The 14630-nt window shown below is 39.0% G+C and overlaps 2 protein-coding genes across 3 annotated transcripts; both read left to right on the top strand.

Annotated features, from left to right (window-relative positions):
- Window positions 1-265: 265 nt before the first annotated feature.
- Window positions 266-10948, top strand: LOC122843937 (E3 ubiquitin-protein ligase znrf2-like). 2 transcript variants are annotated; one of them, XM_044139085.1, is made up of 5 exons: window positions 266-1080; window positions 4829-4924; window positions 7876-7981; window positions 8571-8671; window positions 9948-10067. In XM_044139085.1, the coding sequence occupies exons 1-4, from the start codon at window positions 762-764 to the stop codon at window positions 8668-8670; spliced, it is 621 nt and encodes a 206-aa protein (XP_043995020.1). In that variant the 5' UTR covers window positions 266-761; the 3' UTR covers window position 8671; window positions 9948-10067. The 2 variants fall into 2 exon arrangements, with proteins under 2 accessions (XP_043995020.1, XP_043995021.1); XM_044139086.1 differs by lacking the exon at window positions 8571-8671 and having other exon boundaries at window positions 268-1080; window positions 9948-10948.
- Window positions 10949-12014: 1066 nt separating this feature from the next.
- On the top strand, window positions 12015-14089 carry txnl4a (thioredoxin-like 4A). The gene is made up of 4 exons (XM_044139084.1): window positions 12015-12208; window positions 12413-12592; window positions 13358-13461; window positions 13583-14089. Exons 2-4 carry the CDS (start codon window positions 12440-12442, stop codon window positions 13752-13754), a joined length of 429 nt encoding a protein of 142 aa, XP_043995019.1. The 5' UTR covers window positions 12015-12208; window positions 12413-12439; the 3' UTR covers window positions 13755-14089.
- The last annotated feature ends 541 nt before the right edge of the window (window positions 14090-14630 follow it).

Below are 14630 nucleotides of genomic sequence, written 5' to 3'. Positions count from 1 at the left end.
TTTAACTTGAAGCTAAATAATAGTTGGTGGCTAAATATTTAGTTTTGAGCTAAATATCTAGTTTGAGGCTAAATAGTTACCTCTCTAACTAAATATTAACATCTGGAGGAACTACAGTGATCCAGACCTCCAGAGAGAAAATTCTCAGTTTAGGACAAGACCTAAACTGCCACGCCTTCACTTTACTGTTCACGTTTCCACATTCATCGCTTTTATTTTGAAAGGCGGACCTTGTTTATTTGACTTCTATGAGTATGCTTGACTTAAGCGCCCCGCCGCAGAAGGTGGTGGAGGAGGGCAATCCCTGCTTTTATTTTTCCTTCCCGACGCCGCAGTTAAACTCAAAAACAAACTTGGACCAGACGAGCTTTACGCAAACATTTGCGTTCCTGCGTTCGGCTGCGGCGCAGGGAGTGGAGCTCTCTAGAGCTTTTTTTTTTTCTTTCCTTCTTCATTTCGTCTTTGTTGAAAAAAGGGGAAGGGCTCCGCTAACGGAGGAGAATAACAATTGAACAATTGAATATCAAGTTTAGGACGCTGAGAGTGCGCACTTTACGCACGGAGCGCACCGCAGAAAAAACTCCTGAGATGTTGGATCACCTCGACGGTCTCGCCCTGTTCCAGTGTGTCTCTTATTTCCTTTGTTAGTGTCAGCTCTTCTGAACTCACCGTGAACATGTGTCGTGGCTGAAATAGCTACGTCAAACTTTCCAGCGCAAAACAACAACAGCAACAACAACAAAACCTGTAAAACAGACGGCATGGGGGCCAAACAGAGCAGCCCCGCTTTTGACAGCAGAACTCGGGCTTATTCCAGCTCAGACCTCCCGTCTGGAAACTCAGCCGCGGCGGACGGGTTCGCGGGGTTTAGGTACACAAACGGACCCGACGGCCCGCGGATCCGGTACACGGGCGGAGGGCCCACCAACTCCGGCATGAGGATCCCGATCGGCAGAAGGTCGGGGTCACACCATCAGGGTCTGGATGGCCCAGACGGGGATGAGGGGCAGCTGCCCCCAGAGGCGCACCGGCTGTTCATTGGGTCTTTACCGTCTCACCTGTCCCCTCGCCTGCTGGGAGGTAAGGTCCCCGAGCACAGATTGCACAATCAGAACAAAAACAATCCCTGGAAGACATAGACGGAATCTCACTTATATAGGGGACTGAATGTATATCTGTCTGGTACATCGTTTTACGTGAATTATTTGATCTTTTTCACTCTAATCTTTACTTTGAGCAACCATACCTCACAGCACTGCTGTTTTTTATTTTATTTCATGGAGTACAACTGCATTTACTTCCTGTCTTTATAAACGGCTCAACACATAATATCAGATGTTGTGACACTCTAGCGGCCAACATGAGATTCAGGATGCTTAAAGATTTGAGACAAAGTGTTTGGAGCGTCATTACCTCTTAATAGAAGTGATCTGTGATGCTTCATTAGTTTCTCACAAAAATATTTCCAAACTGCTGAATTTGACTTTCTATTAAGGGAGAGAAAAGAGCTAACTTTGTTCCAGCCAGCTGACCTGCAGTGCTGGGCAACAGGTGGAGGGGGCAGTGCTGCTGTGTTTAGTCACTCTAACTGTTAGAGTCTAACATCACATGTTGGTGAATACTTATATACACAACTCAAGATCTTGAGTTGTTCTGTTCACATAATAATCATCAATACTTGGGGTGCACCGATCGCAATTTTTTGACCGATCACCAATTTTTAAGAAGTCTAAACTGACAATTCTGATTTCGAGCAATACACTTTTTGTTTTTGTCTTGAAAGTTGCTAAATGTGGAGACAAAGTTGCGAAGTTAGCAGCAGTGGGGTGACTACTGTTGACCGCACACCTGAGGACATGAGCTGGTGGGCGGAGTCAGTCAGTCAGCCTCTCTCACAACACAGCAACTAGACAGCAGCTGATTTCCAGACTGTTGCAGAGGAACATTACATTGATTCTGGCCAATCGTCCAAAATTATAGAAATTGGGGCCCAACTTATCGGTGCACCCAAAATTACAAGATAACATATGTTTTGATCCAAACTAAAAAAAAAGAAAGGAAATTAAAATAAAGAAACTCAACTGATGAGAATGTGTTTCAAAAATGGCAAAACGCTCGAGCAAAACGTAGTGTTTAACTTAACCTAGCAAAATATTGTAAAATTTGTTGTGTTGCTGGATCTGATTGTGGTAGAAATTTGAAACTGGCTTATATTTGATCGGAGAAAAACTGAACCACATTTTTTTAAAACCACCAGACCATGCTACTAATATTAGCATTGATTCTTCTGGGAAATGGCCAACATCTCCCCTGTGATTGGCTGATTTTGTGGCTTTATGTGAAGCCCACATACTTCCTGCTTAACCACATGTTGTCTCATACGGATTGCTAAAGCATATTTTAATTTATTCCTTATTTAAATCCTGAGGTCATTTTATTATCCGGCACTAGCCATGGGAAAAAAATCTTCAAAGGGACAATTCAAGGTACAACACAAAATCTTTTTTATTTAAAGACCTTTTTTGCATTCATATTATTTTCATAGTATGTAGTACCTCAAAAGTTAACCACCTTTTACTCAAAAGCAGATTTGTGTGAAGAAATTTCTTAAGCTTTGCTAAACAGAAGTTGTTTTGTGGTTGTTGTTTGAGGAAACATTGACCTACATCCCACTGAGTCCAACTGTGGCTTCTATTTAAATAAGGTAAAAGTCAGAGATCTTCTTTTTGTCTTTCTGAAAGTATTTACAGATATAGTTTCCTAAACTAGTGAGACTTTTTTTATGTAATTGAAATCTTATGTTTTCAGGTAATCTGGTTGAAAAAAAAAATTAAAATACATTTTGCCTGCATGTGTGCTTTTTGTAAATTTAAAACGATCTTTTTTACTTTAAACTCTGTTATTTTTTTTCTACTTTTCTCTTCTTTGTGAAGTCTTCGGGACCCTGGATTTGGTCTGGGCCAAATTATTCTGCACTGTCGTTAAAACGTGATTGACAGAGTCTTTGTTTACCCCAAAACATGGCTAAAAACTTTCTTTTCATCTCGTGAACTCGCTATCTTGTGACCTCTTGCTCATAATCATTAAATGTTAGGGTTGCAGTCCCGACCGCTTGGTATTTTTCCATTTGACATTCGATACCTGGATCCGTTTAAAAGCCGTATGATGACTGAACCCTTTGTTTAGCCCTCCTGCAAATTTATCGTAGCCACAGGTGGCTCTGCCGCCGCTGCGCCGCGTTGCCCTTTGTCGTCCTTCTTCTGCTTCTCCTCTGTTGTGCAAAACAGGCCTGCGCTTTTTTTTTTTTTTTTTTGTGCTCTGAGAGGGAAGAGAGCACACTATGTAGGTCAACAGATAAGCGCTTCCTGCTGGTTACACATTGCCTGACACGGACACACACAAACACAGAGTGAAACTCGCAGGACACACTCAAACTTCCTGAATCGGCAGGTTTAGCCGTTTCTCCTGAACGAGTGGGAGTCTCCGGATCCGAGCACAACGAAGCGGGACCGGGGCGGGGGAAGGTGAGGGAGTCTGTTCTGTAACGTGGAGCTGAAAGAGGAAACGCTGCTACACTTTTACAAACGAGATCCATAAAAATCCAACTGATCTCTCTCTCTCTCTCTCTCCCCCCGCCCACTTTTTTTCGTCTGAACTTACTGGTAGAGGTAATGAGGAAGTCTAATCACTGATAAACTCATTTGTAACCTTTGCACTCACCCATGTGACTTAACGAGCCTCACGCTGACTTTACGGAGTCCCTTATAAACACATGACATGCATGAGGCAGACACCAGGCGCAGTGATGGCGGGACAAACACTGCGTTTCTTCTTCTTCTTCAAAAAAAGAGGGCCGGTCTGTCTCAGGTTGAGCGGCTTTTGGCTTAATAATCTTTGCTTGGAGCAAAATGTGGAAGATCGGTCGTGATCCGAAAAGATATCTGATATGTCCTGTACAGCAACTCACGAAAGCCACTTTCCAACTGGCAGGCATTTTGCTACATTAAGATGTAGCAAAAATGTGAAAATATGTGTAAAACGTAACACGTAGCATAATTCAAAACCCCTAAATAAAATTGGATAGAATTTTGATAAGAAAACAAACTTTGGACAGTTCACATTATTTAAATTGTCTACTGTTGCTATGTATTTTAATGGATTTGCTGTACTTTTTGGTGTCATTTGTGATATTAGCGTGATATATTGTTTCCACTTTGTAACATTTGTTTAAAAGTGCTAAACAAATAAAGTATTATTATTATTACTATTATTATTATCGGTAGTATTGGTGGATGTGGAGGAAGAGGATCTGGTCAGTTGAGACCAAATTTGTATTTACTTTTTTTAGCATCAACGGAAAACACACTAAATATTGGTTACCATTAAAGCAGGCAAACGTAGATGGAAAGACGGATGGATGAAAACACAGGATAATCTTGGAAGAAATCCTACTAAAGACTTGAAGCAGTGGACGATGTCCCTAAGTCTAGAGCCAGAATATGACTTGTTTATTTTAATTTCATTTTTGTTTATTTATGTATTTTATCGTCCATGTCGTAGATCTAACACATGCTAACTGTTGCAAATCAATTTATAGAAAGAGCTACAAACCTGAGCGTCCTCCTTAGCAGACCGTCATACAACAACATATCGTCTTCAGCCAGAGGATAAATAAGTTGTGCTGTAACACAGACTGCTACTGGTGACGGTTCCTGCCGTCACCATCTGTAGTGACTCTTTGAAGAGACTTGTATGTTCCTTAGGGATTATTAAAGTTTTTTTTTTTTTAAATGTTAATTATTGGTTCTTTGTGCTTTTGTACTTTCAGGGTTCCACTGTCCAGTTTGCTCCAAGTTTATGGCGGCGGATGAAATAGAGAAGCACCTGCTCATGTGCTTCAGCAAAACACGCCTCACCTACAACAGTAAGTTCTGGCGCGGGGGAAGGGAGCGGTTCTGAAAGTTGTTTTCTGTTATGATACAGCAGACGTGACGACTTTTTTTTTATCTTCCCCTTCCTGCTTTAGAGAGACACGGAACAATATGTAAGCTAACTTTAATTTTAATCAATGTTTGAGTTTTCTTTAACAGCATCAAAATATTTTCTTCAACATTTGAAGAAACTGATTACTTATGATTAGCTTGCATAAGTAACCAGTGTGAGCTAATCAAGTGGTTGAATTACATCCTGACTGTGTTATCAAGTTCTGCTGAGGCCTGATAAGGAGCCATTCATTTGATTCAACTGTGCTGGAGCATTTGTGAACCCACAATAACCAATAAGGCAGATATATTCTTAGTCCTCAACCTCAGACCTGAGAAGATCCAGCTTCAATTTGCTGCAGTTGTTCATATTTGTGCTGAAGTATCAAAAACAACAACTAGAGGGAACAGCGGGAAACCCGGGCTATAGGGAACTATAAAAAAAGCAGAAGGTGGTTGCAAAAACAAAAAAGAACCATAGTATTTGTGTGATATTAATATTTTGGCTATGAAGAATAACAGCTGTATCTAGGTACCATTGGAGGCCCACAAAACAATCGTTATGATTATCCGGTCAAATTACCGCTAGATAAAAGGTTAGTTGTACTAAACCTAAAGCCATAATTAACAATAAATGCTAAAGTGTTCATTTCAATTCAAATTATATCTGCCCTTCCAAGACTAAAACCCTCAAGCACCAAATTAATTTCTATGCTATAATTTACCTTTTCTATAAAGCCCTTAGATATTGTATTTGTGTTTATATCTTGTTCTCTTTTGAAAACATGAGCATTAATATCGGTATCGTTTTACTGTTTGAAGTATTTTTAACAGTCCATGACCAAAACTTTAATACCGGAGTCGGCAAGTTGTTACAGAACACTTAAACAATTTTATTAATTTAGGGGAAGCTAAGTGCGCTAAACGTTTTTTTAAAACTAGCAAAAGCGCTAAACGTATAACTAGCTCCGCTACAAGTGGGTTAGCGGAAGTGTGCCCACCACTAGGTATTACACTACCTAATGCTCACTGGCATGTTACTCATAGAAAGAGTTTTACGTGAATTTCCAGAGACACTCACTAGCAGCCCCCCGAATGCATCCAGAATGCAAAGCACGGCCAAAAGTCCACAGACTCAATTGCTCTAATCAACCCTTAAAAGCCAGCTGTCTCTGAATGTAGCCACTAGCTAAAACTGAAATTTCATTTTGTTTAGTCGGTGTCTAGACAACACTGTTTCATTCAGGCAAAAAGTCAGCCCAGTGTTGACGCATACAGTTGGATGGGTGCATGTTTGTCGATGAATAACTTTCCCCCCTCAACTCCCTTTCTCTCTTTGAAGATATTTTTGTCATTGCAACCCAGTTTGTGGCCTCTGGCTCTTGCAGGCTAGAACTCTGTATCAGTCCTTTGTAAGATATGAAAGGTCCTTAAGACCAGAGCGGATCGTCATCTGCATATGTGGAATTTGCACAACACAAACTCAGTCCATGGAAAAACTCAACAGACAACGCAACGTTTTGACTCGCACATCTAGAAACCCTCAAAATCCAGGTAGCCATCGCTTTGCGTTTGCGGCTTGACACGACTGAAATCGTCAAGAAATTTTCCTCTTTGCGTTTTGCCAACCTGCAAGAAAGAGATGAAAGAGAAAACTAATACAAACGCTTGACGCAGTTGCATGCCTACGCGGCGTGAGCAGCACCTGCACGAAGCGACGCACAGGAAAGACGTTTGGAAAACATCAGAAGCAGACGGTTGCCGTGTGCGGCGTGAGGTGCGGGCCTCTTTCGTCGGCTCGTCGCCGTTTGCCTGAATGCCAGCGGCGGTGGGTTCCTCTTTTGTTTTGCGGCACTGCATTTGCTTATTGGCGCACACACACACACCCACGACGGTGTGCATGTTGCTGATAAATGTGCAAATCCAGAGCATCTGCTGAACGGCGTCAATCAGCTTATCGCAGCCATGCAGATGTGGAGGATCTGCACAACTGCTGCTTCATTCTTTACCTGCGCTAGACTTTGTACGTTAGAAGAACTTTTTGGTGGAGCCTGCTTTTTGTTTCACTCTTGATGAAGCCCACATGCAGTTTGAAAACCTTTTCTTTTTGTATTCTCTGAAAGATAAATCCAAGCTTATTTGCAGAATCAGTTGCATTTAAATTTAAAAAGGAACGGAGGAGTTTTATATTAAAAATACTGCAACATGCTTACTGGGTGTGTACTTTGGTATATAAATAGGAGGAAAAAAAGAACAGGAGATGATCAGAGAATATTTTTACTTTTAAGCTGACTGACAGAATTAAGAATAAAAAAAAGAAGAATACTACAATGTGAAGTAAAGCTAAATTTTGTACATGATGGAGCATGTTTAGAGTCCTTAAAATGATCAGATACAGGCTGTTGCAAAAGTAATGACCTTCATTTAAAAATGTTTTTACCTTTAACAAAATACACATGAAAAAGGTCTGGCACTGAATTATGGCTTCATTTCTTTCAGAAGAGCTGCTCTTCTTATTATTGCTCTTTTTTTCAAATTGTATTATAAAAAACAAAAAAAGATTGATGGCAGCTAAACTCCAAAACTCAGATTTGTTTTCATGAAACAAAAATATCTAACAAAGTTTATTCTGACTCATTTGATCCGAGATGTGCACTTGGACTAGGCCGTTCCGAGACATTTATCTGTTCCCTTGCTGTTTTTGGAACTGCTCACAACCTCTTTAAGCTATAAGGAGACGAAATGTGAACGCCAAGAGGTAGATTTTTTGTTTGTTTGTTTTTGTGTGTTTTTATGATGCAAAGTACTTGAGTGATTGATTGATTTTTAGTTTTTGCTCTTTGGTGCGTTGTGTAGCTCTGTGCTCAGTTTGCGCGTTTTGTCTCTTTCTCAGAGGACATCCTATCGAGAGACTCCGGGGAATGTACGATCTGCTTAGACGAGCTGGAGCAGGGAGACACCATTGCCAGGCTGCCCTGCCTCTGCATCTACCACAAAGGGTAAAAACACTCAAATATGTGGAAGTGAAAAGAGAGAAAGTGAGTTTGTTTATTGTGTGCTCAGTGACTGCATGTTATTAACAGAAAAATGAAGGCCTGGTCCTCTGCTCTTGAATCAAATTCAAAATATTCCCTTAAACCCAATGGGAAAGTAGACATATCTTGTTAGTGTGCCACCCCGTATGCCAACACTTGCGATAGACCATAGTTATCTGGAGCAAGACTCCACTCAACCATATAGACACCCTTTCACTCTATTACTCATTTACCAATACTGCAAATCAGTTGCTGACTGAATCGAATTAAAGTCGCAAAGACTTCCCCAAAACTGCTAAACGATTGACGCCTTTTCGTTTGGTCCCTTTGGACTCCTTTCAAGATTCTCATTTGACGGTCAGATACCCAACAGAGTCCAGGTCCGTCCTGCTTTCACTTACTGTTCCAGGATGAGAATGAGCTGCCCAAAAAATATCTGCTAACTATGAGGAAAGTAGAAAAAGACGAGCCAGATGTGGCTCTAGAGATCCTCCATGTTGGTGATCAGAATCAGACCGCCTGTTTTGTCATCTTTCTAATCTTTCATGCCAAGATGGATCGTAAAAGAATGGGAGCGACAACGATATAATTCCCTAGCAACCAAAGCAGTCACTCTGGAGTTTTCAATCACAAGATCCAGAATCGGCCTCTGAAGTAAGAGCCTCCTTATAAACTAGTTTTGTTTCATCTGAACAAGACAATCCGACTGATGAAGTAAAATAGGTTAAATGGAATGAGGGAAGCCAGGATCAAGTGGAAATGTTATTTGCAGCATGCAGTGTCTAAAATATTTTTTCTTGCTGTATCAAACACATGCTGCAGTGGGAGGAAAAAAAAACAACATTTTTGCTGCATAAAATTAGAAGTACATATGTACAATGCCTTTAACACTACAGTTGCAAATTTCTGTGTACTTTATTGGGATTATATACAGTAGGAAACTGAAATCTAATGTAAGCTTGTGAACTGAAAAGAAACCCCATGTTGGTAAAAATAAAAAAATTACTTTAAAGCTAAATTTGCCAGGGGTATGGATAATTTTGGACATGGACTCTGAAGAGTGTTTAGATTATCCTATACATGTTTGTGTTTCACGCACTTCAAACAGATATTTATAAGGTTGTCTTTCAATAATTACTTACTTATTGCTTTTGTTAAAACATAAATAAAATTTTAAATTCCTCCATCAGGTTCACTTCGCTTGTTCTATCATATCTGTGGTAGCATAGGCAAAAGATGTGGGGAAAAAACAAAAAATTTTAGGTGTATGATTACTGTTACAAGTGTGTATTAGTGAAGTAAAATGCAAGGACTGAGGACTGGATGTCCAAGAGACATGTCAGTAATGTTCTTGACTGGTAGCTAACGCTGTGCTCCAGTTAACCTGGTCAGAGAAGGCTGCGCTTCAATATGTTGACGTCCATAGACATTGTTCAAGGTACTTGTTCCTAACATCATTTGAAGCTTTATTTTTCCATAAGCAGACAGAACGTTTAATATGTTCAGTTTAGAGCTGCAGAAGCTACGTGGAACATTGATTTTAGACGCACTCCTACATGCCTGTCTCGTGAAATAAGCATGTTTCCACTGAAGCTTGCTGTTGTCGATGCGTGGAGCGGCCATATTGAAACGGCTTTACAAGTTGTAACTGGCGACAGTCAGAGTCGCTCCCAGTTTCTTAGTGGTAAATTTGATTCTGGAGGGTTTTTCCAGGTGAATTTTTCCAAGCATTACTCAGGCTAGCAAACTAACCTGAACTGCTAGCAAGGCCTTCCAGGAGTTGAGGGGCAGTTTAGTGTCTATGTACAGAGATTCTTAAAGCAAAAGGAATGGCTCTGTTTGTAATTCCAACTTTTATTTTTCATCAGGGACAAGATATTAATTACCTCTTCTTTTTTTGTATTGTTTTTTTTTTGCTTTTTTTCTCCAGGTGCATAGACGAGTGGTTTCAGGTGAATCGCTCCTGTCCGGAGCATCCCGCCGACTAGGAGTGGGATGAAGCACAGCTTCATTCAGCAGTTCATCGCCGAGGCTGACTGTGCACCCTGACCTTATCCCAACAGCTGCCTGGTCCAGTGAAACGGCACACTTTTCCTCAGGGTCTGCGGGACGTTACGACACGCAGGATTCCTCTTATTGCCTCACCGAACACCGATGGACTTTGGATGTGTTTCTCTACTATGCTGTGATGTTGCAAGAGCCACAACCGGAGACGTCTTCTTCTTTTTCTTCTTCTTCTTCCTCTCTCCGATTTCCGTGAATTTTTCTAATCGCCACCTGTCGGCCTGAAGTGGAAGCGCGCAAGCTGGGTTCTGATCCAGACAGTTATGTGGGTCAGGGTGCGGCTTAGCAGCAGTGGACCTGTCTGTCCAACGGGGTGGAAGGAGGTTTCGGCTTTGTGGCAGAATGTTGATGTTGTGCAATATGAAAATTAGCCAAACAGAATTTCAAGCGAAGCGTATATTTGCTTTAAGGGATTGATTGCTGTGTTGATGCTAGTCAGTGAGTAGGTCCAATTTATTTTATTTTTTTTATTTTTTGGCTACCGGTGTCCTTTGTTAAACAATCATGTCTCCTAAACCAAATTGTCTAACATGAGATTGTTGAGCTCCATTAATCATGTGACCATTTGGAAGCACAGTGATGTGACTGTGTAGTTGTAGTGTTGAAGCTAAAGAAAGGTTCAGACATATCTAATGGTGATTTATACTCGCTCTAAGGAGTGCCATAATGTGCTGCTATGTCATAGACTGGAAAGTTTTCTTTAACCTTTGAGCCTGTCATTGTCCGTCGTTCTCTCCTGTTTGTACTGTAATGAATCGCACAACAATAAATGTTTTTATGTTTGTGTCTTTTTTCTGGTGAAAGAACTGTTTTAGGTTTCCGTGTACCATATGCGTTGAATAAAATAAGCCCTTGATTAAAAAACTCTGCAGGAGCAAATGTTCTTTGTCTTTTGAGAGAAGGTTTCAAACAGGGTAAAATAATTCAGATACTACAATCTATTGGAACAGGCAAATTTCCTGGCACCACTGTCTGATAAGACCTAAAAATGATTTCAACGTGTAATCTCACAACAAAAAATTTCAAGTATAAGGTGGAAGAAGATCTCTTGCACCCGTTTTACTTTTTAGTCTTTTTAGAGTCCAGATCATGAGAAAATGTAAGAAGTATCAGGACATTTAAATATGATTACATAAATGATAATTATGCCATCAGTGATTTTATTTAAAACAAAAAATGCCAATCCATTATTTCCCCCCCAACGAAAAGAGATTGTTTCAACTAAATGTTGGATTTGACCAAAAAAGTATTTTATTGTTAATAAAAGCTGACTTTACTTTAACCTTTTTTCCTAAACGTTACATTTTTACATTTTAAATTGGTTTTATTGCCCAATTTTTAAATATATATCTCTACTGTTTCTTAAATATGCAAAGATGGGTTTTATCCAGCTGTTTACAGTTGGCCTTACATTAGATTTTAGTGATTTATGTATAATTTGAAAATTTGCCAAAAAAAAAAAAAAAAAATTACAACCAATCACAACTTAGAACAGTGTGCTCCACATTAAAATTTGAATGTACAGGTTAAGCAGAGTTAAAGTATTCCTAAATGTGTCTATCTTTATATTACTGATTAATATTTTTTTTGCAGCATTTAGATAGAACCGAAATGTTTTTTTTCTACGCCAGTGCTGGCGTTTTCCTATTTGTAAGTTATGGAAACATTACTCCTTAAACCTCAATAAAAAAATAAATAAATAAAAACGGTTCAACAATTGTTATTAAAAAAGGTTTAATAAGAACAATTGTTAATATAAAAATCTGTTAAATAAAACCCTTTCAAAGTTTGAAAAGGTCAAAAAAAAAAAATATATATATATATTTATTTATAAATATATATATATATATATATATATATATATATATATATATATTTATAAATATATATTTATAAATATATATATATATATATATATATATATAAACATGACGTACATACATCGCGGCTACCTTGTCGCTAGTTTTATGACGTCATGGCTATTCCTGGGACGTTTGTTTGACGCGACGAGACGTCCAAGACAGGCAACGTTCAACAACAAATTGCTTTTTTAAAAACATTACTGTGTTACTTTACTCGATAGTTGGGTATTTATTTCGATACATAACACGCACTTGTTAATTCAAGGTGAGTTTTTATATTAATTTGGTCAGAGTGTGCTTCCTCTAGGGTTTCTTTTCTGTTTCTTCCAGATTTTTCCTCAGCTAACACTACCCAGCGCTAGCTACGTTTAGCTGCCTTGTGTTTCGCTACTCAGACCAGTGCATTATGTTTGTTTCATGTCCGTCTGTCTTCCCCTCAACCTTAAAACACGGATGTACTGACCTGCAGGTTGGAAATCGCTTTCTTTGAATCAAGATGTCGTACATGTTGCCACATCTCCACAATGGCTGGCAGGTGGACCAAGCCATCCTGTCGGAGGAGGACCGAGTCCTGGTCATCCGCTTCGGACACGACTGGGACCCAACGTGCATGAAAATGGACGAGGTCCTTTACAGCATCGCTGAAAAGGTTGGATTAGTTCGTTGACGTCTTTGCTGTCGTCGGAGCAGCATCCAAAGTTTGCTCCTTAGAATAACCTGCTGCTTTATTTGTTTTTGAAACGGGTTTAACTTCGTGTTGTCAGGTCAAACCCGCTGGTCATTGAACTACACATATTTATGTGAAACATTTCAGTTATTGCTAAATTTAGACGTTTTTTTGTAACGAGACCCAGTAACACCAGCAGAGGTCGTTGTTTCTTACGATTTTCTGATAACTTTGGTACTCATCACGTAGTTAACAGCTTACTAGAGATACGCCAGTCAGTGATTTGTGGCCATTTTCTAGTCAATTAATTTGTAAACTGGTTTGTTTATAAGTACCATTCTTACACAAGGCAATCAACCTCTATTTAAAAGAAACTAAAGGGAAGGTGAGATGCACAAACTACTAAATCTTTGATTAGAGACCATGCTAAACATTTAAAAGTGTTGCATCAAATAGATAAATGTCACAGTATATTTTTCATATAAGATTTCAAAAGAAGAAAACAGAAAAATTCTTTGCTCGGGAATTCCTGTGCTTTGTAAGAGTAACAGTTATCAGTTTTTTAAATGAAATTCTATGATTGAAAGCTGCAGTAAACAATTTCACTTCAAGCCAAATGAGCAAATTGTTTCTTCACAACTCAAGCTTTCAGGAAGTCCTTTCAGCCAAAGGAGCCAATACAGTTCTGCATAATTAATATGTTTTGTTGGACACAGTTTGCTATAAACGTTCCTTTCTTTCTCCCAGGTCAAAAACTTTGCCGTCATTTACCTCGTGGACATCACAGAAGTGCCCGATTTCAACAAAATGTACGAGTTGTACGACCCCTGCACCATCATGTTCTTCTTCAGGTAGGTCACTCTCCGGGTGTCGACGTTCGTGAAAATACAGGAGACGGAATCTGTGTCCGGCAACTACGGACACAGATTCCGTCTCCTGGTGTTAAACGAAATATATTTCTGTGTTACCCAGGAACAAACACATCATGATTGATCTGGGCACCGGTAACAACAACAAGATCAACTGGATCATAGAGGACAAGCAGGAGATGATAGACATTGTGGAAACGGTGTACCGAGGAGCGCGGAAAGGAAGAGGTTTAGTGGTGTCTCCCAAGGATTATTCCACTAAATACAGATATTGATTTTATTTTATTTTATTTTTTTCCTTTGCCTGCCTGTTTTGTTCAGTGTTTGCCTTTCCCATTCGATAGTTTGACAACAGAGAGACAGTAAGTAACGGAGAGCAAAGCAAAATAGATTTTCTTTTTGCTTTGTCGATGAAGGAGGGGAGGATCGTCATCTAGGGTTTTGTTACTGTTTGTGTTTCATGTTTTTCCACCATTTCATGAGTATTAGGTTGTGTCCTGTGTTTTTCGAAATCTTATTTCTGTGAAATAAGAGTAAAACAGATCGGACACAATGTATTTGGCCTCTTATTGGACTGTTGTAAAAAATATGAATTTCTACTTTAAAACACTTTCAGTCTGTTGATTTCTTTTTTTTTAAATTTGATTAAAATGAGTTTAAAACTGCAGTATGTAGACTGGAATGTGAAGTCAAAGAAGCAAATGAAAAGGGTTTCAGAGCAGGTCTTAAGTTTTTATAAGATTTAAAGTTAAAGTTAGTTAAAGAGAAATGGACAGATGTAACTTAAAAAGACACAATCATGCACATTCTGCTTTCATACTACTCACTTTGACTTTATTTCCTTTTTTATCTTACAGACATAAGTTTTTTGTATTGTTTCACAGGTAAATCCCAGTAAATTAGAATACAATTTAGAAGTTTATGTAATTTTTTCATTTTGAAAGTGTAACTTGTATAATTTCATTACACACACAGTGATGCATTTCTAATATTTCATTTTATTTAGATTCAGAGATAAGGCCAAAGTTCAGTTTCTCAAAAAATTTGTTACCCTAGACAATTATGAGAATATCTAACACATTGGTGTACTGAATTATGTGACCATGTATTAAATTGGCTGCATAAATTTCCATAAAATAATAAAACTAGCT

Source organism: Gambusia affinis, linkage group LG14 (genome assembly GCF_019740435.1).
Source record: "Gambusia affinis linkage group LG14, SWU_Gaff_1.0, whole genome shotgun sequence".
In the NCBI taxonomy this organism is placed as follows: Eukaryota; Metazoa; Chordata; class Actinopteri; order Cyprinodontiformes; family Poeciliidae; genus Gambusia; species Gambusia affinis.
This window is presented reverse-complemented; position numbering and strand designations above follow the sequence as displayed.

Excerpts from the sequence above, each read along its gene's own strand:
- txnl4a (XM_044139084.1), top strand. The coding sequence starts at position 12,440 with ATGTCGTACATGTTGCCACATCTCCACAATGGCTGGCAGGTGGACCAA. Across the intron at positions 12,593-13,357 it reads TTTACAGCATCGCTGAAAAG|GTCAAAAACTTTGCCGTCAT; the intron begins GTTGGATTAGTT and ends TCTTTCTCCCAG. Across the intron at positions 13,462-13,582 it reads ACCATCATGTTCTTCTTCAG|GAACAAACACATCATGATTG; the intron begins GTAGGTCACTCT and ends TGTGTTACCCAG.
- LOC122843937 (XM_044139085.1), top strand. The coding sequence starts at position 762 with ATGGGGGCCAAACAGAGCAGCCCCGCTTTTGACAGCAGAACTCGGGCT. Across the intron at positions 1,081-4,828 it reads GTCCCCTCGCCTGCTGGGAG|GGTTCCACTGTCCAGTTTGC; the intron begins GTAAGGTCCCCG and ends TTGTACTTTCAG. Across the intron at positions 7,982-8,570 it reads CTCTGCATCTACCACAAAGG|ATGGATCGTAAAAGAATGGG; the intron begins GTAAAAACACTC and ends TTTCATGCCAAG.